The sequence below is a fragment of the Salvelinus alpinus genome, chromosome 18, assembly GCF_045679555.1.
Source record: "Salvelinus alpinus chromosome 18, SLU_Salpinus.1, whole genome shotgun sequence".
NCBI lineage: Eukaryota > Metazoa > Chordata > Actinopteri > Salmoniformes > Salmonidae > Salvelinus > Salvelinus alpinus.
Genome location: NC_092103.1, coordinates 2,534,507 through 2,561,549, shown reverse-complemented (window position 1 = coordinate 2,561,549; position 27,043 = coordinate 2,534,507). Strand labels below are relative to the sequence as shown.

The window sequence follows — 27,043 nt, the reverse complement described above, 5'->3', positions numbered from 1 at the left end:
ACAGAATGGCATAGAGCTCCTTTTCAATTTGAGCGTAGTTGATTTCACAGTCTGTGAGAGATTTGGAAGCGTAGCCGATGGGCTTTCCTTCTTGCAGTAGCACTGCACCTAGTCCATACTTCGACGCGTCTACTTGGAGTCTGAGCTCTTTGTCTGGGTCGTAGTAGGCAAGGATTGGTCCTGGTTCTCTCTTGATCAAGTCTTTCACATTTCTGGAAAGCAATGTCGTGTTGCTTGTCCCAGAGAAACTCACTGGACTGCTTTAGCAGTTGATGCAGGGGTGCATTAGCATTGGAGAGGCTGGGTGCGAACTTGGCTAAGTAGTTGACCATGCCAAGCACTGTTTCCAGCTCTGCACGGTTCTTTGGTGGCTCCATTTCTTTTATGGCTGAGATCTTCTGTGGATCTGGCTTGATTCCAGTCGCTGTGAGAAGATGTCCGAAGTAGCTGACCTCTGTAGCGCCGACTGTGCTCTTCTCGGGTTGAGCCGGACTCCTCTCTCACGGGACCTTTGCAGCATCGCGCGGAGGTTTCGGTCGTGCTCCTCTTTGGTTCGACCATAGACAAGGATGTTGCCCACAATTGCCACAACTCCGTTGAGGCCTTCGTACACTTCGTCGATCTTTCGCTGAAACTCGTCTTGGGCTGAGATAATCCCAAAAGGCAGGCGACAGAACCTGTAGCGTCCAAACTATAAAGGATTTGCGTCAATTCAAATCTGGTATCAGGACAAAATGTGATTCAGAGTCCCCGAATATATTTTAAGTATTTTTATTAAACTCAAGCGATAAATGGTAAATGCAATTTTCGTATATACGGGTTCACTGTAACACCTCGCAGGGTAGAACAGGGAACTGGCAGGATGTAAGTAAGCAGCTGTTCTTATACTGTGATGGACGTAGTTCCAACCCGTCTGTTGGCCTATCACAGTAGAGGCTGAGCGTGGTTTAAACTTGCTTAGCCTATCGCCGGCGCTCAGGCTGGTCCCAGCCTCTTGGCGCTCCTTGGTGTCCGGCGCTGTTGCTATGTAGATTACGCTCCCACACCCCAGAGACTGAGGTCAGACAGTTCTGTAACATTGTTTGAGCCACTTGCACCTGCATAGAAAGCACACTGTTCTCGCTCAAGGCTAACCACAGCTTCCCAGCACACTTATCTGGGGCTAACTGTTATTTCCAGCACAGACACAGACACCCAGGCGCCCAGGCCAACAGTTGCTAATATTCAATCACGTGATGTAGTATTGGGTTATAGTGCAATAAACACAGATCCTCACAAAACGGTGTGTTGAATGTTGTGAGCTTAGATGACTCTTCTGTGAGCTTGATAGCCCAGTAGCCTGATCTAGCGTCCATGACACTGAAGTAGTGTGCTCCCGCTAGCTTGTGTGTGATGCCATCTAGCGTCGGTAAAGGATAATGGGGGTGTTCGGAATGGCCGATTAATTAGGCCAATTTCACGTTTTCAGAACAATCGGAAATCGGTATTTTTTGGCGCCGATTTGCCGTTTTTTTTTTCTCGTATTTTACACCTTTATATAATCTTTATTTAACTAGGCAAGTTAGTTAAGAACACATTCTTATTTTCAATGATGGCCTAGGAACGTTCTGCCTCGTTCAGCGGCAGAACGACAGATTTTTAACCTTGTCAGCTCGGGGAATCCAATCTTGCAACAGTTAACTAGTCCAATGCTCTAACACCTGATTACATTGCACTCCACGAGGAGCCTGCCTGTTAGCGAATGCAGTACGCTAAGGTAAGTTGCTAGCTAGCATTAAACTTATCTTATAAAAAACAATCAATAAATAACTGTCATTGCTCCAATGTGTTACTTAACCATAAACATCAATGCCTTAAAATCAATACACAAGTATATATTTTTAAACTTGCATATTTAGCTAAAAGAAATCCAGGTTAGCAGGCAATATTAACCAGGTGAAATGGTGTCATTTCTCTTGCGTTCATTGCACGCAGAGTCAAGGTATATGCAACAGTTTGGGCTGCCTGGCTCTTTGCGAACTAATTTGCCAGAATTTTACGTAATTATGACAACATTGAAGGTTGTGCAATGTAACAGGAATATTTAGACTCATGGATGCCACCCGTTAGATAAAATACGGAACGGAATAAACGTTTTGTTTTTGAGGTGATAGTTTCCGGATTAGTCAAAGGTATATGGTTTAGAGAGAAATAGTCGACGCGTTATAATTCCTGTAATAACTTGCCGCTGAACGTGAAAGGGGTTCCCTCGTTATTTTACCGTTCATGTCTTCCATAGAGAATGTCTTGATCTACTTCAAATAAGGTCTGTGTTTCGTGCAGGTTTAAACCGCCTGTCACGTTCCTGACCAGTTTTCTGTTGTTTTGTATGTGTTTAGTTGGTCAGGGCGTGAGTTGGGGTGGGCATTCTATGTGTTGTGTTTCTATGTTGGGTTTAATGTGTTGCCTGATATGGTTCTCAATTAGAGGCAGGTGTTTGACCTTTCCTCTGATTGAGAGCCATATTTAAGGTAGGCTGTTTTCACTGTTTGTTTGTGGGTGGTTGTCTTCCGTGTCCGTATCCGTATCTGTTACCACACGGGACTGTTTCGTTTTGTCTAGTCTGTTCGTGCGTTCTTCGTTTCATGTAAGTTCTTAAGTTTAGGTCTGTTTAGTTAGTTTTGTTATTTCTAAGTGTGCTTCGTGTTTCGTCTTGGTGTCTAATAAATCATTATGTCAACATACCTCGCGGCGTGTTGGTCTGATCCATGCTCATCATCCGAGGAGGAGGAATATGACGACGATCGTTACACCGCCTCGATGTTTTGATACCCGTGTAAATCTCACTAGGATAAGGTGACGTTTGTCAACATATTTTCATAAATCCACTCTACAAAAAAATGTATCTTCGCTTATATTTAGCCAATATTGATCAGAGTTACCTTGTCCTATGGATATCTACACAGTTATAAAATTGGCACGGTGGTGTAAGCCTACACGAAACACAGACCTTATTTTAAGTGAATCTAAAAATATCCTATGGAATAACTGAAGGAACCGCTTTTCAGATTTTGCTAGAAGGTGTCATGGGAATTATGATTCGCACTTTGGTTGTCAATTCTTACCATGCCCATTATTAAAATAGGATTTCCTGCATATAGAAATTAAAGTTTTTGTTTTCAACATTCATCACAGGTAACTTAAACTCTATTTTTATTCAAACAGTTGAGAGTATTTGTCTCCTAAGCAGACTCTTCAGTATCATTGTCACTTCAGAGCTGTGTGTGTGTGTGTGTATTTATGTATTATATTAAGTTAAAATAAAAGTGTTCATTGTTCATTCAGTATTGTTGCAATTGTCATTATTACAAAAATGTGTGTGTATGATATATATATATATAAAAAAATCTAATAAATCGGCCGATTAATCGGTATCTGCTTTTTTTGGTCCTCCAATAATCGGTATCGGCGTTGAAAAATCATAATCGGTCGACCTCTAGTGGAGACATACTCTGAGCTTGCCTCTGCGTGGTTTCTCCACCACCACTAAGGCGTTTACCCAGTCAGTCGGTTCTGTAACCTTGGTGACTATGTCAGATTGCTCCATGCTCTCCAACTCTTTCTTCAGACGGGCACGGAGAGCAAGGGGAATCTTTCTCGGTGGGCAGACCACAGGGGTTGCGTCTGGGTCAAGGTGAATGGTACATTCTCCTGGGAATAATCCTATTCCTGTAAAAACATCAGTCAACTCCTCCAGTACATTTTCTGTCTCTACTGGTGCTGTCACTGATAAACTAGCTTGATGAGGTCCATGTCTAAACATGCTTTAAGACCTAGCACTGCAGGTGCTCTAGTGTCAACAACATAAAAGTCCAACATCATGTCACTTTCCTTGTATTTGCATTTGAAAGTGCAAGTGCCTTTTAATGGGAGCTGTTCACCACCATAACCAGTCAGTATGCGCGTGGTGGGCTGTAGCTCGCACTCAAATGTCAAGCTGCGGTACTTATTCAGAAAAATAATGTTTACTTGTGCACGCACCAGTGTCTAGTTTGAACTTTAGCTCTGTGCCTTGTGTTCCTATCTCAATGTCAGCAAAGGCTTGCTCTGTCTCTGATATTTGACTTTTCTGTGTCACTGAATCAATAAACAGTTCATCAGCGTTTGACTCTTTGATTGACATTTCATCTTCACTCACTGTGTGTACTGTTTTTCCACGGTAAGCTCTGCACACTTTTGCAAAGTGATTCCATTTTCCACATTTAGTACACTGTTTGCCTTTAGCTGGGCAATTTCCCTGTTCGCCATGCACTTTGTATCCGCAATATCCACATGTTTTGGGGCGTTTTGAGTCTGTGTCGCTCTGTTTTGGAGTTATGTCTCTCTCTGTTCTAAAACGCGCTCTGTGCACCGGAGGTGTGCTTTGATGTCTGCCTGACTGCGTGCACTGCTTGTTCACGTGATGCGCTCGTGTTACCGCGCGAAATGGTTTTCACCTGAGCCAGTGCTAGCTCGTGAGATCTGGCTATGTCGATAGCTTTGTCCAACGTTACCTCAGACCCAACATTCAAAAGTTTCTCTCTCACTCGCGGTGAGTGTATTCCAAATACAATACGGTCCCTGACCATCTCATCCTTGTTTGCATAATCACAGTCTTTCACAAGCAGACGCAGCTCTGTCACAAACTGTTCAAAAGACTAGTTAGTTCCCTGTACTTTCTCATGGAATTTGTACCAAAGGTACTGAAAACATACTACGATTGTTTTGAAGCATATGATGTGCCGAAGACCAATACTGTCTTGTTTTGCACACTTTGTACAAAAAAAGTTAAAGTGCAGTACTACAGGATATTTCTTAACGTAGCTCTTTATTAGCTAGCTATAACTGGCATGTTCACGTATCGCCAACCAGGATCAAACTGACCATGACCTAACCATTTGGGTGGTCTTAACCAATCATAGCACAGTATGATATGGCGGTAAAATGCATCCAATTATAATTCAGTATGTTTACACATATGAATATTACAGTCGACTACGTTGATCAGCTGGTGAAATAAGGATTTTCGGGTTTACGCAAACGAGTTGCATTGCAAGTCACAAGCCAAACTAACTAGATAGCCAGCTCAACTGTCAAAGTAACGTACAGTAGCGATGGATTCGGAAGAAACAACCCCTTTACCCACTTTGCCCCTGATGACAGAATCTGATCAACTGTCTGTCTTGTACTTCGATATGTAAGTAGTTGGCTACAATATAGCTAGCTGGCTAGTCAAGTCTTAGGCCGCCATATGGCTGGCTGGCTAGCTACATTGAAACTGAATCTTGTTGGCAACTTCATTTGACTGTTGTTAGGATTTATGTTTATGCACTATAGCCTGCTAGCATATTGTTTGAAGATGAATATTGTTTTGTTACACACACACACAAACAATACAGATGTAGGTGTGTAGACTGACCAACATTGAGTGACAGGCCATAAAAGCTGTGGTCAAGCTGGAGAGGGGAGGGGTACATCTCTCTAGGCCAACCAGGGAGTTAGGGCACTGATCAGTACCATATTAGGAATTGTTTGAGTGAAGAGTCAAGGGGGAGACACAAGACGGAGCTACTCTACCCAGCAACCAGATGTGGACAAAGGAAAACGCCAAGGGGCTTGGACAAGTTCGGGTGCCCCCAAAGGCGGAGCAAGAGTATTAACCATGCTAAGCCTCTACTATGATAGGCCAACGGGAAGAGTTGGAAAGAAAACTGTCATAGTATAAAAACTACTATTTGAGTACATTCCACAGTTCTCTGATCTACCCTGCGTGGAGATACAGTGAACCCGTATATACAAAAATTGCATTTACCATTTATCGTTTGAGTTTATTAAAATACTTAAAATATAATCGGTGGTGGGCCTCCCGGGTGGCGCAGTGGTCTAGGGCACTGCATCGCAGTGCTAGCTGCGCCACCAGAGTCTCTGGGTTCGCGCCCAGGCTCTGTCGCAGCCGGCCACGACCGGGAGGTCCGTGGGGCGACGCACAATTGGCATAGCGTCGTCCGGGTTAGGGAGGGTTTGGCCGGGAGGGATATCCTTGTCTCATCGCGCTCCAGCGACTCCTGTGACGGGCCGGGCGCAGTGCGCGCTAACCAAGGGGGCCAGGTACACAGTGTTTCCTCCGACACATTGGTGCGGCTGGCTTCCAAATTGGAGGCGCGCTGTGTTAAGAAGCAGTGCTGTGTTAAGAAGCAGTGCGGCTTGGTTGGGTTGTGCTTCGGAGGACGCATGGCTTTCGACCTTCGTCTCTCCCGAGCCCGTACGGGAGTTGTAGCGATGAGACAAGATAGTAATCACTAGCGATTGGATACCACGAAAATTGGGGAGAAAATGGGATAAAAAAAAATATATATATATATATATATATTCGGTGACTCTGAATCACATTTTGTCCTGATGCCAGATTTGAACTGACGCAAATCTCTTTCACTGTCCTCTTCCTCATTTAAAAAATGGCTCACTTTCCAGACTAGCAGTATCCGTTCTTCCTGTATCTGGGTCTCAGATCGAGAGGTGCCTTCAAGTTGTTGAATTTTGCTTTGACAGCTTCCCCTTACATAACTATCACTTGAGGTTACATGCCATTAAAATCTACATGTGGCTCATGTCTAGTGATATGTTATGTAATCATCTGTTTTGTTTATTGGCCATTTTACAGGGTGAAAGGCTACATGATGCAATCTTTTGCACTCTAAATCCACATAGGCCTAAGGCTTGTTAGTTAGATCCACTCTGTGGTGATTAATTTAGCCAATCCCTGAATTTCACTGAGCGACTGCGATGGAAGTTCTGTATTGTGCAAAGGTCACCATGGTTGGACAGTGGTAGGGCCCCAGTCCAATCCAATCCCCATTAATTACATAAGGTCAAGGCAAATCCTCTCTTTATTGATTTTGATCAACAACTAGGTTATAGGCTACGTCTATTTCTAAACCCACCTTGATTTGATCTGAAGATATGCCTCTGCATTGACTGAGACGGTGCTCAGTGGGATAACCATTAGCCATGCTTGTAAACAGAACACTGGAATGCCTGATGGTTTAGTTCAATGTTTTTAACATCACTTATTTTCTTCTGTCATCTCAGCCCAGCTATTACCCAACTTATTTGCTAAGCCTGACATGTGCTGTAGTAACACTGATTGGACCTGTCTCTCCCCAGATGGTCACCAGCCTGCCAGAGCACTGGAAGCCAGGTCCAGACTTGTACGGCGTGTCCTGTGAACCCGTGCTGGTCACTGCAGGTGCCGGGGTCATCGGCTTCCTCTTCTGGAGGAGCATTCTATCTGTAAGTCGTTGTTGCACAGTTACTGCTTTCATAATTTCATAATCTGATTGCTTTATGTTATTCTATGATGTATTGTATGCTACCGTTGAGGAGGCTGTTTGCTGCCACTTTTCTTTTCCTTCTCACAGGTCAAAAGCAAGTAATATCTAAGTAAGTTCTTCTCTCTGGCTATTTAGGGTGCATAGTGAATCCTCATTCATATTGCTTACAGGCTGGTGTTCTTGTCATGTGTAAACCATGTCTGATTTCATACTCTTGTCATGGTTTTTATTCGCTACTGAAAAAGAGATGGTGGACAGGATGAAAAAGCTTGAACAAGAGAAGAAGGAGATACTCCAAAAGGTCGCTGAACTGCAGCAACAGGTAAGTTGCAGAGACTTTTCACTGACTAAGATCCAGACTTTTGAGTTCAATGTGAATTAAGGTACATAATGTTTTGACAGTATATTTCTACTGGGTTCCCCTCAGGGCGAAGAACTTAAAGAAAAGCAAAAGCTGTCTGAAAAATCTGCCACTTTATCTCTGGAGAAGATCCAGGAATTGGAGGTGAGTCTCTAAGAAATATTATCTTGATCACATGTCATTGTCATGCTGACAATTATTAGATTTTTTATTATTTTTTTCTTCTACATAGTGTTTAAATTGACTAAGCATTTATTTTTCTATCCAATAGAATATTGTGCAAGAGATGGAGAGACAAAATGAGCGCCTGGAAGAGGAAAATAACTTACACGCCATATCCTTTGACAAAGAGCGGGCCAATACTGTGAAACATGAAGATATGGTGAGTAGTATTGAGCGATTTAGCTGTAATTAAAATGTTTCAGAACAACCAATTCTCTGACGTCGGTTCAATTATTTGAATTCCATTAAGTTAGTTTATTATGTGAGCTCAATGTGCCGTTTCTCGAGAGAGAAATCAAATCAAGCACATACTTCGGGACGTTGTAGTTTTCACTAAACTATTCAACATAGTTTAGTGCAGAAAATGTGGTAATTGACTAAAATGACCACAATCCATTGCACCTACAGCTGCATGGACTTGCGCGGGCAGACAGAGAGAAAGGGACAGCCTGCAAATGAGAGAGAGACACCCTAGAGAGCAGTTGCTTTCGTGATGTAGACAGCATAGGCAGCTACTATTAGCCAGCTACTATCCTAAATAGGATGGCTCGTTGATGAGGACAGAGAAAGATGGTTGTCATTATGCTTATCATTATCTTTGCCCATAGATGTCCGAAATGGACAAAACCATTGAGAAGTTGAAGCGCAGCAAGAAGAAGACCCAGGATGCACTGTCGAAGGTATAGGTCATATAAGTGAACAGGCCCAATGAAAATATGTCAAATATATTAACATTGCAACAATCAAATGTAAAGTGTTTATTTCCTTTTAATTATCCTTATCATTGAATCTGTAGTCTACCATTCTGATGGATGAAGCCAAGCTCCGCGAAGATGCCCGGAATGTCCAGGTCCAGGTTCTGGAGAAGGATATTGCCACCCTGAAGGAGGAGAACCTCTCGGTGAGTACCAATATGGAACAACGATTCACACTTTAAGCCTCATGACATTGTGTAGGACTCATTGGCCATGCAGGGCCTGCATTGCACCGTCCTGATGACCTAATTTCCTTGTTACAGCTGCACCATGCTGCCAAGTTGTGGGAGGAGAAGCACAGGGAGACAAGCGAGCAGATCAAAGTCTACCAGAAGTCCCAGAAAGACCTGGAGGATTCCCTCCTTCAGAAGGACCACAACGTTGAGTTTATTTTACACGTTACGATATTGTTACACACATCAATTCCTGTTCACACCTTCTCAAATGCACCCTGATGACAAAGAAACATGTCACCTGTATTATGTTCCAAAAAAATACTTCTTGACTGATTCCAGGGGAAAAGTGTAATGTATCAATTGGTGGTTCTCAATCTCTCTGGCAGGTTCTATCTGACCTGCTAGGAGACCTGGAGGCCTGCGATGACCTGAAAGGTGGAGTTGTTGCTAACGGGGTAGCCTCTAACGGTAAGTCACCTGACACGGTGTCCTAATCAGAGGAGGCTGGTGGGAGGAGCTATAGGAGGACGGGCTCCTTGTAATGGCTGGAATGGAACCAAATACATGGAAACAGTGTGCTTGACTCCGTTCCATTTATGCCATTATAGTGAGCCAGTCCTTCTATAGCTCCTCCCACCAGCCTTCTCTGATTAGGATACTGTCATGTGATTTGGTCTTATGTAGCAAAATTTGAAATGGTGTTTTTTTTACATTGGATTAAAGTAGAGACTCGGAGCATCAAAATGGTATATCATACACTACAGTTGAGGAACAATGGGAAAGTAATTCTGCTTTGAAAGTTGATAAACTTGTAACCCATACTGGAGAGCTCTTCTTTGTCTATACCCATTCAGCATTGTTCACACATATTGTTAGCTAGCTAACAATATGCTTTATTTTGCAATGAGAAAACGACTCTCTGACAAAATTAGAAACTTATATCTGAAAATGGTTTCCCTTAGTTTGAAGATGTATTCAGGAGACAGGTGTTTTATACAACAGCCTTCTATGTGTTCTATTTTCGACTGCCTCTGCATATTTGCAATCAAACCACAGAATTTTCTCCATCTCCTTAGCTATCATACTCTGCTTCCACCGGACAGTCCACTGATTTCAAAACTTGGGTCTCCTAAAAGTGGAGAGCATCTTTCAAAAAAGCTGCGTTAGAAAGGGTTACTTACACATACTGAGAAGCTCATGTTATAGACAGAAGCGTGCTACATGGCAGACCAATCCGAACTCGTTTCATGGCGCGTCCAGCTCATCCATTATCTCAGCCAATCATGGCTAGAGGGAAGGTTCCTTCCTTTTTCCGTGGCTAAACTAACTCTGCTCATAGTTTACCATTTTTATTCGTATTTACGGATGGCATACAAGTTTGTTATTAAGGCACATGGAAGTTGACGTACCAGAAGGCATTTTGCCCCCAAAAACGCATTTTGATAGTTATACATTCAAATGCCTCTCCTGTGAAGTATTGACGTGCGACATACGCCTACTTTCCTGAAACGTGTCACTGTGTTTACAATTATTTGTTTCAGACAAGCAGACCATCATCCAAAACCGCCATAAGCAAATGATGGATGTCTCTCGGGTAAGACTGAGTTCTTTCTTGAACGGACCCAGATTTCTGTGTACCTGAAGGCAGGTAAAACTTGTGCTCAGAACCAAGAAGTGTGTCAACTCTTCCACTAACTGTTGGAAGAACTTTCCACAGGTCCAGACCACTCTGTCTGTTGTGGAGGAAGAGCGCGATCGCTTCATGACCAAGCTGCTGAACGAAGAGAAGTCCAGGAAAGAGCTGGAAGGTATGTCCCAGCAACTAGAATTTGATATGCATCACTGCCTTTTAGCTCTCAACACTATCAACTTCTTTTCACCACAGAGCAATTTCAGAAGCTGGAGCATGACATCTTGTTGGTGAAAAGTGACAAGAACCACCTGGAGAACCAGGACAAGACCCGGCAGCAGAAGAATGACATCATGACAGAGATGTACCAGCAGAAGGAGAACGCTTTGCAGCAGTAAGTGGAATCAGAAGCAGTGCAGTTCATGTGTTAATACCATAGTAGGGTTTGTTCTCCATGGTTCCACAGCATGTAAAAAAAAAACTGTATTCTTTTACTGTGAGGTTTGAGGTTTTCAAATGGTCTTTAAATAGTTTGATTTAATTTGTGTGTCGCCTTACAGGAAGCTGACCAAGGAGGAGTTTGAGCGCCCCAACAAGGAAGACCGGCTGACGGAGATGGACGGCAAGGCCCTAGAGGAGGAGGTCAAGGTGTGTAGGCAGCGCGTTAAGGAGATCCAGGACGAGCTGAAATGGACCGAGAAGTTCTACAAAGCTCAGATCATTGAGCAGGAGCAGAAATCTCACGAGAACTGGGTTTGTACAATATGACTTTATTAGTCCATTTGTTAAAGAAACAACAAATGTCTCATTTCTCAACCCCCATCGATGGCACATACATTAGGATCAGGACATTTTTTTAAAGTCTTCTGTTTGGCCAGTCATTTGTAAGGTGAGTTTAGTCCAAAACAGGAGATTTTAAATGTCTCTTCTTTCTCTCTAGGTGATTGCACGCGCCGCAGAGCGAGCTCTAATCGACGAGAAGAAGGAAACAACTAACATTCGTAACTTGTGAGTGCAACACTAATACAACAGACTCAATTGGGCTATACCAAAGCAGGGCTCACCTATTGCTCACTCAAAATGGAGACAGGCAGATCCTTCCATTTGGTTTATTTTTGGTCAATCTCACATTTACTTTTTGAATTAGTCATAATAGTAAAGTAAAAAGAGGCACATTGTGAACCAAAGGTTGCACTGCCAAGTCGAAGGGCCACAAATGCAAGTGTTTTGGTCACAGTTTTGCAATGCAGTAAGCTGTATTAGTCTAGATTTGGAGGTACAGTATTGAGAATCTAAATGCCTGTTCCCTTTTTCACCCTAGACTGACTGACATGTCCAGCAAGCTGAATGAGCTCTGTAGGCCTCTGTTCAAGCCCACCCCTGGGATGGCTCCCATGCCTCTCCGACGAGGTAAGAACCAATCCTCAGTTCACGTTATTTAGTACTGGCACGTCTGGGGTGCATTCAGTAAGGCAAAATCGTCAGAACATAACTTGCAGGTAGAAATGAAATGAATAGGGCTGATATGACTCTATTCTTGAGGACAGAGAATCATATTTCTATCTGAACGTTCTGTAACGTTCCTGACCATTTCTATTGTCTTGTCGGTTGGATATCATCTGTGACTGCGTTTCAAATTAGATCTTGGACTTTTTGACTGTCTGATACCTCATCTGCTGTTTGACGTCCACCCTCTGAAATGCATGTTTTCCTGGGGTTTTGATTTGAATTCCTTGTAGCTGGTCCAATGTGGAGAGACTGAGAGTGGTATTTGGCTGAGTGTTTTGTTGTTAAATGGTTTTGCTAAACAGGTGATTCGTACAGGCCCTGTAAGAAGTTCACGGGTGCCCCCCCCTCCCCCTGTGGGGCGAAGGAACAAGCCCTACCGTGAGTCTCCTGAACCCACGCTCCGGACAGCCTTGGCCCTGATTGGCCAAGCAGTACCATCCCTCAGCCAATGAACCATCCCCCCCTTGTTCACCCTTGTATGCCCTGACTCCCTGCTTCTTTTTCACCTCTCCCTTTTCCCTGTCTTTACCTCCGCTGTGGTGTTTCAATAATTTCCCTTATTTTTCTTCCTACTGCTCTCATCCTGCTCCTAGTTGGTACCCATTTGACCTTTTCCTCTTCCTAATGTTTGTCTTCTAATTACGTCCTCTCTGATTTTCGAAGACATTCTTTCCTGTCTCTTTCACTGCCATTTTTTCTCCCTCTACTGCCATATCCATCTTTCTCACCTGTGTTTGCGTGTCCAGACGATCCAGAATGTTCCCATGCCTTCGTTTGCTTTCACAATTTGGAATAACCGCTCTTGCATCCCTCTTGCTCTTTCAGTACTATGGTGGTGTTTTTGTTGTGTTCAGCTGTTGTGAGATCATATGTGTGTGGCAACTCGTTAGGTTACTAAAGCTTCAGCCTTTGCTTTCCCTTGTGGGATTACTGCATTCCATACATTTGTGTATATATATATATATATATTTAAAATATACACTACCGTTCAAAAGTTTGGGGTCACTTAGAAATGTCCTTTTTATTTTTCAAATTGATCAGAAATACAGTGTATACATTAATGTTGTAAATGACTATTGTAGCTGGAAACGGCTTTTATTTTTTTAATGGAATATCTACATGGGCGTCAGAGGCCCATTATCAGCAACCATCACTCCTGTGTTCCAATGGCACGTTGTTAGCTAATCCAAGTTTATCATTTTAAAAGGCTAATTGATCTTCAGAAAACCCTTTTGCAAGTATGTTAGCACAGCTGAAAACTGTCCTGATTTAAAGAAGCAATAAAATTGGCCTCCTTTTAGACTAGTTGAGTATATGGAGTATCAGCATTTGTGGGTTCGATTACAGGCTCAAAATGGCCAGAAACAAAGCACTTTCTTCTGAATCTCGTCAGTCTATTCTTGTTCTGAGAAATGAAGGCTATTCCTTGTGAGAAATTGCCAAGACACTGAATATCTCGCACAACGCTGTGTACTACTCTCTTCACAAAACAGCGCAAACTGTCTCTAACCAGAATAGAAAGAGGAGTGGGAGGCCCCGGTTCACAACTGAGCAAGAGGACAAGTACATTAGTGTCTAGTTTGAGAAACAGACACCTCACACGTTGAGGAACTGGCAACTTCATTAAATAGTACCCGCAAAACACCAGTCTCAACGTCAACAGTGAAGAGGCGACTCCGGGATGCTGGCCTTTCAGAAGAAAAGTCTTTGTTTCTGGCCATTTTGAGCCTGTAATCGAACCACGCAGCCGTTATACTGCTCAGAAAGGAGACGCGTTCTGTCTCCTAGAGATGAACGTAATCCTAACCGACTTGCCAAAACTATAGTTTGTAAACAATAAATTTGTGGAGTGGTTGAAAAACGAGTTTTAATGACTCCAACCTAACTGTATGTAAACTTCCAACTTCAACTGTATATACACATACACACAGTACCAGTCAGAAGTTTGGACACACCTACTCATTCTAGGGTTTTTCTTTATATTTACTATTTTCTACATTGTAGAATCATAGTGAAGACATCAAAACTATGAAACAACACATATTGAATCATGTAATAACCAAAAGTGTTAAAAAATCAAAATATATTTGAGATTCTTTAAAGTAGCCTCCCTTTGACTTGATGACAGCTTTGCATACTCTTGGCATTCTCTCAACCAGCTTCACCTGAAATGCTTTTCCAACAGTCTTGAAGGAGTTCCCACATGCTGTGCTCTTGTTTGCTGCTTTTCCTACACTCTGGGGTCCAACTCATCCCAAACCATCTCAATTGGGTTGAGGTCGGGTGATTGTGGAGGCCAGGCCATCTGATGCAGCACTCATCACTCTCCTTGGTCAAATAACCCTCACACAGCCTGGATGTGTGTTGGGTCATTGTCCTGTTGAAAAACAAATGATAGTCCCACTAAGCGCAAACCAGATGGGATGGCGTATCACTGCAGAATGCTGTGGTAGCCATGCTGGTTAAGTGTCCCTTGAATTCTAAATAAATCACAGACAGTGTCACCAGCAAAGCATCATCACACCACACCACCTCCATGCTCCACGGTGGGAACCACACATATGGAGATCATTCATTCACCTACTCTGCGTCTCAGAAAGACACGAAGCTTGGAACCAAAACTCTCAAATTTGTACTCTTCAGACCAAAGGACAGATTTCCGTCAGTCTCATCTCCATTGCTCTTGTTTATTGGCCCAAGCAAGTCTCTTATTATTTGTGTCCTTTAGTATTGGTTTCTTTGCAGCAATTCGACCATGAAGGCCTGATTCACACATTCTCCTCTGAACAGTTGATGTTGAGATGTGTCTGTTACTTGAACACTGAAGCATATATTTGGGCTGCAATTTCTGAAGCTGGTAATTCTAATGAACTTATCCTCCGCAGCAGAGGTAACTCTGGGTCTTCCTTTCCTGTGGCGGAACTCATGAGAGAGAGTTTCATCATAGCGCTTGATGGTTTTTGCAACTGCACTTGAAGAAACTTTCAAAGTTCTTGAAAATGTCCACATTGACTGACCTTCATGTCTTAATGATGGACTGTTGTTTCTCTTTGCTTATTTGAGCTGTTCTTGCCATAATATGGACTTGGTCTTTTACCAAATAGGGCTATCATCTGTATATCACCCCTGCCTTGAAACAACACAACTGATTGTCTCAAATACAATAAGGAAATAAATTCAACAATTTTACTTTTAACAAGGGACGCCTGTTAATTGAAATACATTCCAGGTGACTACCTCATGAAGCTGGTTGAGAGAATGCCAGGAGTCTACTCACACTTACACATTGAGCCTGATTGCTGTCTGTGTGTATTGCAGGGAGGAGGGCAGCCGGCGGAGGACCAAAGCTCTTCAGAGACAGCTGCTTGACATCCGCAAGGAAAAAACTCTGGAGCTGCAGGTACCATAACTGAGGAAGACAACATTCCTTCACGTGCCCGATATGATTTTCAATCTAGTAATGGGCAAGATTAGAATTAGGCTACACATTGACTGACTCTTGGTGGTGCTCCAAGTTCCTTGAGGGTGTCAGACGTCGATGTCTTTGAAAATCGGGGTGCCTCCCGGTTTTTCATTCTCAGGTAAATACATGACAAAGTATTGGCAACTTATGTAATACTTTGCGCAAACTGTCTTAATGTTGTTCCTTTAGCGACGTGAGGAGATGACTGCCCACCTGAAGGACCAGCTACACGGGAGGAAGGCTAAGACTGGGCTGGAGAGGAAGTATGTGAAGAGCAGCGCGGAGCTGCTGGTGTACCAGGGACAGAAGATCAACACACACTCTGAGAAGCAGCTGGAGGATGAGATCAGGGTGTGTGTCTTTGTGGCACTGTCCAGAATCATCCCCTTTTAAGCATGTTTTAAGGCTATACAGTGTTTTATTTTTTACAATGTTTACACATTTGAGTAAAACAAGCTTATAATTTGGGTTCTGATGGGCTTTGACAGTTGAACTAAGCACATGAGGCATTTATAAGTTATAGTCTTCAAGAATCAATGGGTATATATCATTAATTTGTAAGTCTAAAAATGGATGTATCAACTGCAGATTGTCCCTTTATATTTTTTTACTTTTACCCCCCCAATTGGTAAAGTCTTGTCCCATCGCTGCAACTCCCCTATGAACTCGGGAGAAGCGATGGTCAAGAGCCATGTGTCCTCCGAAACACGACCCTGCCAAGCCACACTTCTTCTTGACAAACTTCTCACTTTACCCGGAAGCTAGCCACACCAATGTGTTGGAGGAAACACCGTCAAGGTGGCAACCGCGGTCAGCTTGCAGGCACCGGGCTCGCCACAAGGAGTCGCATAAGCGTGATAGGACAAGGAAATCCCAGCTGGCCAAACCCTCCCCTAACCCGCACAACGCTGGGCCAATTGTGTGCCGCCTCATATGCGTCTCCCGGTCATGGCCAGCTGTGACACAGCCTGGAATCAAACCTGGGTCTGTAGTGATGCCTCATGCACTGCCATGCAGTGTCTTAGACTGCTGCGCCACTCGGGAGGCCCCAGAATGCCCCTTTAATGTAAGTCTAACTGACTAACTGTAAGTCGCTCTGGATAAAAGCGTCTGCTGAATGACTGTAACATAATGTAAAATGTTAATAGGGGATAGATAGATAATATAGGAAATACTATCAACGCCTTTAACCATATTATCATTGTGGAAAACCCCATCTCCTCTCAGCTATCCGGCGTTATGATCATAAAGAAAAGATTGCCACCTAGAGGTAAACAGGCACTGCAATTAATCAGAGTACACTATTTTCTTTAGTCATTGGCAAAAATATCCAAATTCAAAACACCCAGGGCTTTGTCATAAATTCACAATAGGCCCTTCCGTCCCCTAGTCCAACCTCTGGCCACATCCAGTAGTGTTCCCTTCAGTGTGTCCAGGATGGATCCCTTGCTCCTGAACATAGAGAAGCCATGGAACATACTGAACTCCACATACCACTCATCCACAGGTGCTGCCACTAGGGGAATGGGGGGGGGGGGAGAGAGGAGAGACAGAGAAAGAGGGCAGAGAGGGAGAGGACAGAGGTTTAAATAGGCCAATCAAGCCTGTGAAGGGCTGCTGCAAGTAGATATTGTAGTAGTACTTCAATATTTCAAGTAGCCTTGGTCTTCAAGTAAAAGCTGGGTAGCCTGGGTACCAGTCTTTCTAGCTAATATTCCACTCCTTGCCACTCCTGTCATTTGCCAAAGAGACTTTTCATATTTGAAGAAAGGCCATTCTATCATTAATGAGCTTGAGATCACCTATCAGAATCCAAGATGGCGTAGCAGTCGGACGTGTGTTTGTCTTGTCCCGTGTAAATAGTCCTCGTATTTTTCGTATACATTTCGTATATATTTTAATTTCACTTTCCATCTAGGAACTGAATATACATTCCTACATTCCGCCTCACCCAATGTGGTACGGACCTGCTATTTTTTATACTTTAGAACCGTAACCCCAATCAGAAGCTAGCCAGATAACTAGCTAGTAGTCAGTTAGCCACTGCTGCGGTCTTCACCCTTAACTCGGACACAGCCAGCTTCAGCTCGGGCCAATACCTGCCAGTCTGCAAGCGCGATATCAACCCAGAGCATATAGGACTGCTTTTTCTCTACCACATCACCGGATTCCTGACGCAAGCTCTGGACAATTACACCGTATCATCACAGCTAGCTAGCTGCAACCGAGTGGCTACTACTGGCTAACACCTCTGTCCCGAAGCAAGCACCAGTTAGCCTTGAGCTAGCCTCGAGCTAGGCCCATCTGCCGGCTAGCCGAAGAGGTCTACCAGCGAATTCTTGGGCTACAATACCTCTTTTGCCAATTGGACTGGACTCTTTATTGTCGACACGGAGCCCCGCCGATCCATCACGACTGGTCTGCCGACGTAATTGTCCGAGGTGGTTTCAACAGGCTTTTCCGTTGCGATGTTTCCGAAGACCCATCTGCTAGCCCCGGCCCGCTAGCTTTCTGAATCGCCGTGTCTCCAGCTCGCCTAGCGTAGTAGCGACTACAGAACTCACCTATTGCTGCTCATTGGACCCTATGATCACTCGGCTACATATGCCTCTCCCTAATGTCAATATGCCTTGTCTACTGCTGTTTCGGTTAGTTATTGTTGTTTTATTTCACTGTAGAGCCCCCAGCCCCGCCCTACATGCCTTAGATAGCTCTTTTGTCCCACCCCCACACACGCGGACACCTCACCTGGCTTAACTGGTGCCTCCAGAAACACAACCTCTCTCATCGTCACTCAATGCCTAGGTTTACTAGGTTTACCTCCACTGTACTCACATCCTACCATACCCTTGTCTGTACATTATGCCTTGAATCTATTCTACCACGCCCAGAAATGTTGTAGTTGGGGATGGACATGTCTCTTCTGAAATGTCCATCCCCAACTACAACATTTTACGACAAGATAGAATGCCAAAGGGGGTGGAGATGCAATCTACTGCAGAGATAGCCTGCAGAGTTCTGTCATACTATCCAGGTCTGTGCCCGAAGAATTCAAGCTTCTACTTTTAAAAATCCACCTTTCCAGAAATAAGTCTCTCACTATTGCCGCTTGTTATAGACCACCTTCAGCCCCCAGCTGTGCCCTGGACACCATATGTGAATTGATTGCCCCCTATCTATCTTCTGAGTTCTTACTGTTAGGTACGAACTCTGGGACATGGGATATGCTTAACACTCTGGCCGTCCTACAATCTAAGCTAGATGCCCTCAATCTCACACAAATTATCAAGGAATTTACCAGGTACAACCCTAAATCTGTAACCACGGGCACCCTCATAGATATCATCCTGAACAATTTAACCTCTAAATACACCTCTGCTGTCTTCAACCAGGATCTCTGCGTTCACTGCCTCATTGCCTGCGTCCGTAATGGGTCCACGGTCAAACAATCACCCCTCATCACTGTCAAACGCAACTTTTCAGGGAAGTCAGGAACCAATATACACAACTAATATAAGGCTAGCTTTTTCAAACATACATTTTCTTCCAGTAGCACTAATTCCCAAAAGTTTTGGGAGACTGTAAAGTCCATGGAGAATAACAGCATCTCTTCCCAGCTGCCCACTGCACTGAGGCTAGGAAACACTGTCCCCACCGATAAATCTACGATCATCGATAATAAAGCATTTTTCTACGGCTGGCCATGCTTTCCACCTGGCTACCCCTACCCTGGCCAATAGCTCTGCACCCCTCGCAGCAACTTGCCCAAGCCCCCTGTCACGACTCCCACCGAAGGTGGCTCCTCTTCCTGTTCGGGCAGCGCTCGGCATCACCGGTCTACTAGCTGCCGCCGATCCATTTTCCCTTTTCTGTTGGTTTTGTCTTATTGGTTACACCTGTTTCTTGTTTAGGTTTTTAGTTGGGCTATTTAAGCCGGTAAGGCTTTGTGTGGGCTTATTTTTCCTCTGTGTATATTTGTGGTAGTGCGTTTCCCTTTATTTTTCCTCCGGACTGGTTGGGTCCTGACTGGTTTTGGGCCGGTCTTGTATATGCGCCCGGTATTGGCGTGAACATGTTTCTCTGTGCCGGAATAAAACATTGTTCTGTACCAGGTGCACCTCAGCCATGCTCAAGGTCCTAAACGATATCATAACCACCATTGATAAAAGACAGTACTGTGCAGCCGTCTTCATCGACCTGGTCAAGGCTTTTGACTCTGTCAATCACAGCATTCTTATCGGCAGACTCAATAGCCTTGGTTTTTCAAATGACTGCCTCGCCTGGTTCACCAACTACTTCTCAGATAGAGTTCAGTGTCAAATCGGAGGGCCTGTTGTCGGAGGCCGACTCTTTTCTCTGTATATATCACTGATGTCGCTCTTGCTGCTGGTGATTCTCTGATCCACCTCTACACAAACGACACCATTCTGTATACATCTGGCCCTTCTTTGGACACTGTTAACAAACCTCCAAACGAGCTTCAATGCCATACAACACTCCTTCCGTGGCCTCCAACTGCTCTTAAATGCTAGTAAAACTAAATGCATGCCCTTCAACCGATTGCTGCCCGCACCCGCCCGCCCGACTAGCATCACTACTCTGGACGGTTCTGACTTAGAATATGTGGACAACTACAAATACCTAAGTGTCTGGTTAGACTGTAAACTCTCCTTCCAGACTCACATTAAGCATCTCCAATCAAAAATAAAATCTAGAAACGGCTTCCTATTTCACAACAAAGCCTCCTGCCAACACCTGCTTTGGCTGCCTTTCCTTCCAGTTCTCTGCTGCCAATGACTGGAACGAATTGCAAAAATCACTGAAGCTGGAGACTTTATATATCCCTTTCGAAGCATCAGCTGTCAGAGCAGCCCATCTGTAAATAGCACACCCAACTACCTCATACCCATATTGTTATTTATTTTTTTACTCTTTTGCACCCCAGTTTCTATCACTCCAGTGTTAATGCTAAATTGTAATTATTTCGCCTCTATAGCCTATTTATTGCCTTATCTCCCTAATCTTACTACATTTGCACACGCTGTACATAGATTTTTCTATTGTGTTATTGACTGAACATTTGTTTAACCTATGTGTAACTCTATGTTGTTTTTGTCGCACTGATTTGCTTTATCTTGGCCAGGTTGCAGTTGTAAATGAGAACTTGTTCTCAACTGGCCTACCTGGTTAAATAAAGGTGAAATAATTATTTTTTAAAGATCAGAGGATTTGATCCTGATTCGGTAACAGTCATAGCTATCCTCCAATCAAATGTTATGCAAATATTGGAAATCGTTTTTTTAAAGCACATTTTGGAACTCTTTCACTTTTGGTGTCTGGTTGCTGAGCAACAGTTTTTTGTTGTCCAGATGAAAAGCAGTCTGTCAAAAGTTGCTAGCTCACTTCTAAATTCTAAAACTAAATACATACTGCAATTACAATCAAAATAACGTCTTATTTTTTGTACTTTGTACTTTGTTGTAATTGTAATTCTATTTGAGGCTCCACATGCCGTCATGGAAAATATTATATATATAATATGCTATTTCCAACAACCAATGAGCAACTCCGCTGGTAATCCAGCTGCGTATTGACCGTTGAGATTCCCGAAAGGTCAGTCTCTTAGGCGAATGACAGGAGTGGCACAGAGTGGAATGTTAGCTAAAAAGACTGGTACCCAGACTAATAGATCGGCTCATTAATAAGAAATAATGACACCTGTGTTGATAGTAATGTTGTATCTGGGGACGTTCACTCTCCAGGTGGATGCATTCTAACAAGCAGAGGGAAAGCACACATAAGAGAAACAGATAGAAGTAGAAAGTCATTGAATTCAAGTAATTACTGAGACCATTGATTTTGTTATATGCATCTAATCCTAATCTTAGCCCATCTCACCATAATTAATTTAAAGGGGAAGGTGGCTGAGTTAGTGCTGTTATAGATTACCATGGTGGGCAGGAAACCAGATGATGTGTAGAGCTTCAGTTGGTTCCGGTACTGTATAGCTGAGATGCCTGGTTTCTTCTGGAGCATGCAATCCACCACCTAGAATGAATGAGATAGAACGGCAATCACAAGGACGGACAAATTACAACGGTTCGTGTTTTTCCCCTGAAAAGTTACTTTGTACGTTTTCCATTGAACATGGTTTTTAAATCTGGAATGAGGCTTTATCTGGGTCACGGAAACTGTCCCTAAAATGATTCATCATAATTCTGGCACCCAGCATTTGTTCCAGGCAACACAAGGGGGCGCCAGATGTTTGATGAGAGCTGCTGGAGCAACATACCAGATTGTCCAGGCCGAGGTACAGTCGAATCCTTTTGCTATCCATATTTCCTGACCCACACCGAAATAGTTTCTGTTGCTCTGGTTCATCTGTGTCATTTGGTTCATCTGGGTCTAAGTGCATCAACGTCATGTAAAGAATAAATCAAAATCAGTCTGCCAGCTAGTAAAACAGTAATCTGTTCACATGCAATGCAAATAACAACCCTATGCATCATCAAAATTGGTGGAATTAAATGGTGCCTATCTTTTCCATTCATTTGGGATTGATGGATATGTACACGCCACTACATATTTATTTGGACAGTGAAGCTAAAACGTTTCATTTGTCTCTATACTCCAGCATTTTGGATTTAAGTTTTTGTTTTTAAATCATATGAGGCGACAATACCTTTTATTTGAGGTTATTTTCATACATATCTTTTACCGTTTAGAAATGACTACATCAAGCTTGTTACTCTGCAAACTGTTACTCTACAAACTTGTTACTCTACAAACGTGTTACTCTACAAACTTGTTGGACGCATTTGCAGTTTGTTTTGGTTGTCTTTCAGATTATGTTGTGCCCAATAGAAACGAATGGTAAACAATTTATTGTGCCTTTTATTGTAAATAAGAAAATAATATGTTTCTGAATACTTCTACATTAATGTGGATGCTATCTTGATTACGGATTACCATGAATGAATCATGAAGAATGATGAATGATAAAGTCCTGTGGGCAGATTCTGTGGCAGAAAGATTATCCAAGACATGCTAACCTCTCGCCATTACCAAAAATAGGGGAGGTTAGCATTTTTTGTGTGAGGGGGGTAAGATATTTATGCCTCTTTCTCACTCATCATTATTCCTAATTCATTCATGATTATCCACAATAATCCGTCACTTAAAGTAGCAGGCGTAAAAAGACGCCTGAGCGTAGTCCCCACATCTGTTTTTCAGGGGAAACAGAAGTTAGGTTGAAAATACTAAACCTCTGAAAAAAGGAAGCATCCTCTTTCTTTCTGCCGACCCTGCGGAGAGTGAATAACATTCCGTAATGATGACGAGGGTATGAAGTTGATTTTGAGTCCAACCCGCAGAAATACCTCCAAACGGTACCACCTCCCAAGGCCAAACATGGAAGAGATACATTCTAGAGCAGTGAGAGCCTACTTCGTCTTAAAAAAACAAAAAAAAACATGATTTGATATTTTATCAACAATACAAAACAAACACACACAAATGACAACATCATACAAACATCAACTACATCACTGCCCATACCCACTAACCCTCACCCCTATCTCCAGCACTCGTATCACTTTCTGCCACATGGCGTCAAACTGCACGATTTTGTTTCTCTCCGTCGCCCACTCACTTTACATTTTTAGATAGTAAAGCATTTGACCTTTCCATTGCGTGAACAACGGAGGATTGGTTGATTTCCAGTTTTTAAGGATACGTTTTTTTAAGAGGTTTGTTATTGAACCTTTATTTAACTAGGCAAGTCAGCTGCAAATGATTGATACGAAATGTACTGTTCAACCCATCGGGTATCTCACTGCACCTTCATATGCCATGTCTTGAAATATACAGACAGACAAATTAAAAGTACATTTACACTGTAATACTTCTGACAGCCATCTTTCCAACTCCACCCAAAACTTTGAGGACTTTATAACATTTCCAGAAGGTATTAATTGTGTGCGAAGCTGTCAGAGTGAGCAAAGGACATTGGCTACTTTGAAGAATCTCAAATATAAAATATATATTTGTTTTACACTTTTTTGGTTACTACATGATTCCATGTGTGTTATTTCATAGTTTTCTACAATGTAAAAAATAAAATAGTAAAAATAATGAAAAACCCTGGAATGAGTAGGTGTGTCCAAACTTTTGACTAGTACTGTATGTTGTGCAGAAAAAGTCAATTCTGAATTATTTTGTCTTAGTTAAGAACAAATCGGTATTACTTGAAAATAAATACAAAAACGTTGGGAGCCATGCCATTCTGAAGAGGTTTATTCTACCTGTAAGATTTATGGGAAGATTATTCTATTTAATTAAATCTGCTTTCATATTGTTAAGTAATGGAATAAAGTTATCTTTACAGTGCATTCGGAAAGTATTCAGACCACTTCACATTTTGTAAGTTACAGCCTTATTCTAAAATGGATAAAATAGTTTCCCCCCCTCATCAATCTACACACAATACCCCATAATGACAAAGGAAAAACAGGTATCGCAAATAAAAAAATCTAATATAACATTTCCATAAGTATTCAGACCCTTTACTCAGTACTTTGAACGAACATGAAGGCTGCTTGGTCTAAAATGGAGAAGTCCTACCCTCACATCACACCCATTGGCTGTGCTGCTCATGCATTGAATCTGCTCCTCAAGGACATCATGGCACTGAAAACAATGGATACACTCTACAAGAGAGCCAAGGAAATGGTTAGGTATGTGAAGGGTCATCAAGTTATAGCAGCAATCTACCTCGCCAAGCAAAGTGAGAAGAATAAGAGCACCACATTGAAGCTGCCCAGCAACACCCGTTGGGGTGGTGTTGTCATCATGTTTGCCAGTCTCCTGGAGGGGAAGGAGTCTATCCAAGAAATGGCCATATCAGTCTGCCGATATGGACAGCCCCATCAAGAGGATACTCCTGGATGATGTATTTTGGGAGAGAGTGGTAAGCAGCCTGAAACTCCTGAAACCTATTGCAGTAGCCATTGCACGTATTGGGGGAGACAGTGCCATCCTGTCTGATGTTCAGACTCTGCTTGCAGATGTAAGATAATAAATCCATACTGCCCTGCCCACTTCACTGTTGCTCCAAGCAGAGGAAACTGCAGTTCTGAAATACATTAAAAAGCGTGAAGACTTCTGCCTTAATCCCATACACGCCGCAGTGTACATGTTGAACCCCAAGTATGCTGGCAAGAGTATCCTGTCTGGTGCAGAGATCAACAAGGCCTATGGTGTCATCACTGCCGTGTCTCGCCACCTTGGCCTGGATGAGGGCAAGGTTCTAGGCAGTCTGGCGAAGTACACTTCCAAGCAGGGGCTTTGGGATGGAGATGCAATATGGCAGTCGTGCCAACATATCTCATCAGCCACCTGGTGGAAGGGACTTTGTGGATCTGAGGTTCTTTCCCCTGTTGCCTCCATCATTCTCCAAATCCCACCAACATCAGCCACCTCAGAGCGCAACTGGTCCTTGTTTGGGAACACACACACCAAAGCACGCAACAGGCTGGCCAATACAAGGGTTGAAAAATTGGTGGCCATCCGGGCAAATTTGCGGCTTTTTGAGCCTGACAACGAGCCATCCTCAACAAGGTTGGAAAGTGACAGTGAAGATGAGGCCTCAGAGTCTGATGTTCAAGAGGTGGACATTAAGGAGGTCCAGGGAGAAGACATGGAAGGCTGAGAGGAAGACAATCAAAGATTTAGTTTCTAGACTATCCTTTTACGTATGTTGAAAACGTTTTTGGGAGATGCGATGGATCATTGGGATTATTCAATATTCCCTTTATTTTGTTGTTCAGTGAAATCATCCCATGCGAAGAGTCAACTCATTTAATTAAAGTTCAACTAACTAAATTGTTTTTTTTCTATTGGAAGGATTTAATAATTTGCAATTATGTCTACTTATGATAAGGTAAAAGATTAATGTTTGTCTTCATATGATTTGGTAAATATATCCAATGCAAAAAACATTAAATAGTAGTAATATTAATTTGCATATATTTGCATTAATTCCCATATATTCCCACAGAAAGTTTTCACCTCTGAATATTCCCCAAAATGTGAAACCCTAATCCCCATAGCAGGATGATGCCACCACTATGCTTCACGGTAGGGATGATGTTAGACAGGTGATGAGCTGTGTCTCGTTTTCTCCAGACGTAGCGATTTGCATTCAAGTCAAAGAGTTCAGGAACCGGGATTCGTCAAACCAGTCAATGTTTTTCCACTCCTCAATTGTCCAGTGTTGGTGATTGTGTGCCCACTGGAGCAGCTTCTTCTGGTTTTTAGTAGATAGGAGTAGAACCCGGTGTGGTAGTCTGCTACAATACCCCATCCGTGACAAGGACAGACGAATTGTGTGTTCCGGGATGTTGTCTGCACACCACTGTTATACTTTGCCATTATTTGCCGGTTTGTGGCCCGCCTGTTAGCTTGCACGTTTCTTGCCATTCTCCTTTGACCTCTCTTCAACGAGCTGTTTTTGCCCACAGAACGGCCCAGCTCATGGAAAATGTATGTGTTTATGCAACAAATGTTGTGCAACGTATCGCATCAATTCGTTCTCTAATCAAACCAAAGTGTTTCAAATAAACCTTTCATTGCTGTATTGTATCGGAGCACATCCCTAGGGGACCAAATACATAAAGTGCTTTCATTTCTAAAGGGTAAACATATGTATGACATTTTGTTTTTTAAAGGTGACATTATTTACTGTCTCTTCATATGATCCCGAATCCAAAATGCCGGAGTATACTATAGAGCAAAATTAAACATTTTGGCCTCACTGTCCAAATAAATACTAAGCACACACCATGCCTGGTAAAACATGGACTTATCCCCTCCCCTTATTTTGAGGGCTGAGGACATCTGACAAACTTTTATTTTAGAGTGTCCGTTTAAAACTAGCTACTTTCTTTGACACAATTTGATCAGCTTACCTGATATGGTGGTTCCAAACTGGACCCTGACTAACAAAATGATTATTATACCAATAATCTGGGTCACCTACACAAAAGATTAGGAAATGTCATTTGTGTCATTCATTATTAGTTAGCTACAGAACGAAATGTGTTTTCACATGCCAAAATCTAGGTTTAGGACACATTGGGAGTCTGTACCTACACAGAGGGCTTCCTTTAGCCAGTAATAACAGGCATTCATCCGATCAGCCTATTCATTGATGGATTCACCAGTCTACGTACATACATTTGACTGATCATGCTTAATTTGCATAATTTTGTGGAATTAAATTGGTGCATGTGTACACTATATTCCTTATGTATCTTTTTTTTAATCACACACATACAGAGCCATTGAGTGGAAAATATGTCAGACTCTGCAAGAGCTACTGCTGCAGCATCTTGCTGTGCTTTCAAGACAACTGGGAACTCAGAAAAATATGAGGTCATTTCATGACGTCAGTGATCTTCAGGTCGTAAAGTCAGTGCTCTACAGGCCCCAGTTGGATGACGTTCAAAAACATTTTTCCCAGGCAGGCTTCATCAACGCGTCAAACATCACTTTGCAACGAGCTGGAGGCTCATTTTTA

The 27,043-nt window shown here is 42.8% G+C and overlaps 2 protein-coding genes and 1 long non-coding RNA gene across 11 annotated transcripts in view; 1 reads left to right on the top strand and 2 right to left on the bottom strand.

Moving 5' to 3' along the window:
• The window catches only part of LOC139543508 (cation channel sperm-associated auxiliary subunit beta-like), a 34,015-nt gene that overhangs the window by 4,163 nt on the left and 2,809 nt on the right, over positions 1-27,043 (bottom strand). Inside the window, exons 1-5 of one of the 7 annotated variants that reach the window (XM_071349642.1) lie at positions 26,433-26,589; positions 21,758-21,870; positions 21,364-21,513; positions 21,184-21,238; positions 12,998-16,975 (exon numbers count right to left, since the gene is read on the bottom strand). In XM_071349642.1, coding sequence (XP_071205743.1) covers positions 16,830-16,975; positions 21,184-21,238; positions 21,364-21,513; positions 21,758-21,802 — 396 coding nt within the window. In that variant the 5' untranslated portion in view covers positions 21,803-21,870; positions 26,433-26,589 and the 3' untranslated portion in view covers positions 12,998-16,829. Of the gene's footprint in view, positions 1-12,997; positions 16,982-21,183; positions 21,239-21,363; positions 21,514-21,757; positions 21,871-26,432; positions 26,590-27,043 lie in introns of those variants that run through there. The other 6 variants (XM_071349641.1, XM_071349645.1, XM_071349644.1 and 3 more) reach the window with 6 other exon arrangements.
• On the bottom strand, positions 756-4,690 carry LOC139543511 (uncharacterized). The gene is made up of 2 exons (XR_011668730.1): positions 4,178-4,690; positions 756-1,097 (listed from the first exon to the last, which is right to left on the bottom strand). It is a non-coding gene; the product is annotated as an uncharacterized lncRNA (long non-coding RNA).
• On the top strand, positions 3,999-20,978 carry LOC139543506 (transport and Golgi organization protein 1 homolog). Of its 3 annotated transcripts, XM_071349638.1 has the most exons (19): positions 5,033-5,215; positions 7,183-7,308; positions 7,437-7,458; positions 7,595-7,671; positions 7,777-7,854; positions 7,982-8,092; positions 8,541-8,612; positions 8,729-8,833; positions 8,951-9,067; positions 9,250-9,331; positions 10,405-10,457; positions 10,581-10,671; positions 10,749-10,887; positions 11,054-11,246; positions 11,434-11,501; positions 11,815-11,903; positions 12,305-12,380; positions 15,321-15,402; positions 15,655-20,978. In XM_071349638.1, the coding sequence occupies exons 4-19, from the start codon at positions 7,597-7,599 to the stop codon at positions 15,856-15,858; spliced, it is 1,635 nt and encodes a 544-aa protein (XP_071205739.1). In that variant the 5' UTR covers positions 5,033-5,215; positions 7,183-7,308; positions 7,437-7,458; positions 7,595-7,596; the 3' UTR covers positions 15,859-20,978. The 3 variants fall into 3 exon arrangements, with proteins under 3 accessions (XP_071205738.1, XP_071205739.1, XP_071205740.1); XM_071349637.1 differs by lacking the exon at positions 5,033-5,215 and adding an exon at positions 3,999-4,198 and having other exon boundaries at positions 7,183-7,671; XM_071349639.1 differs by lacking the exons at positions 5,033-5,215; positions 7,183-7,308; positions 7,437-7,458; positions 12,305-12,380 and having other exon boundaries at positions 7,531-7,671; positions 15,655-15,767.

Excerpts from the sequence above, each read along its gene's own strand:
- LOC139543506 (XM_071349637.1), top strand. The coding sequence starts at position 7,546 with ATGTCTGATTTCATACTCTTGTCATGGTTTTTATTCGCTACTGAAAAA. Across the intron at positions 9,332-10,404 it reads TAACGGGGTAGCCTCTAACG|ACAAGCAGACCATCATCCAA; the intron begins GTAAGTCACCTG and ends TATTTGTTTCAG. Across the intron at positions 15,403-15,654 it reads AAAAAACTCTGGAGCTGCAG|CGACGTGAGGAGATGACTGC; the intron begins GTACCATAACTG and ends TTGTTCCTTTAG.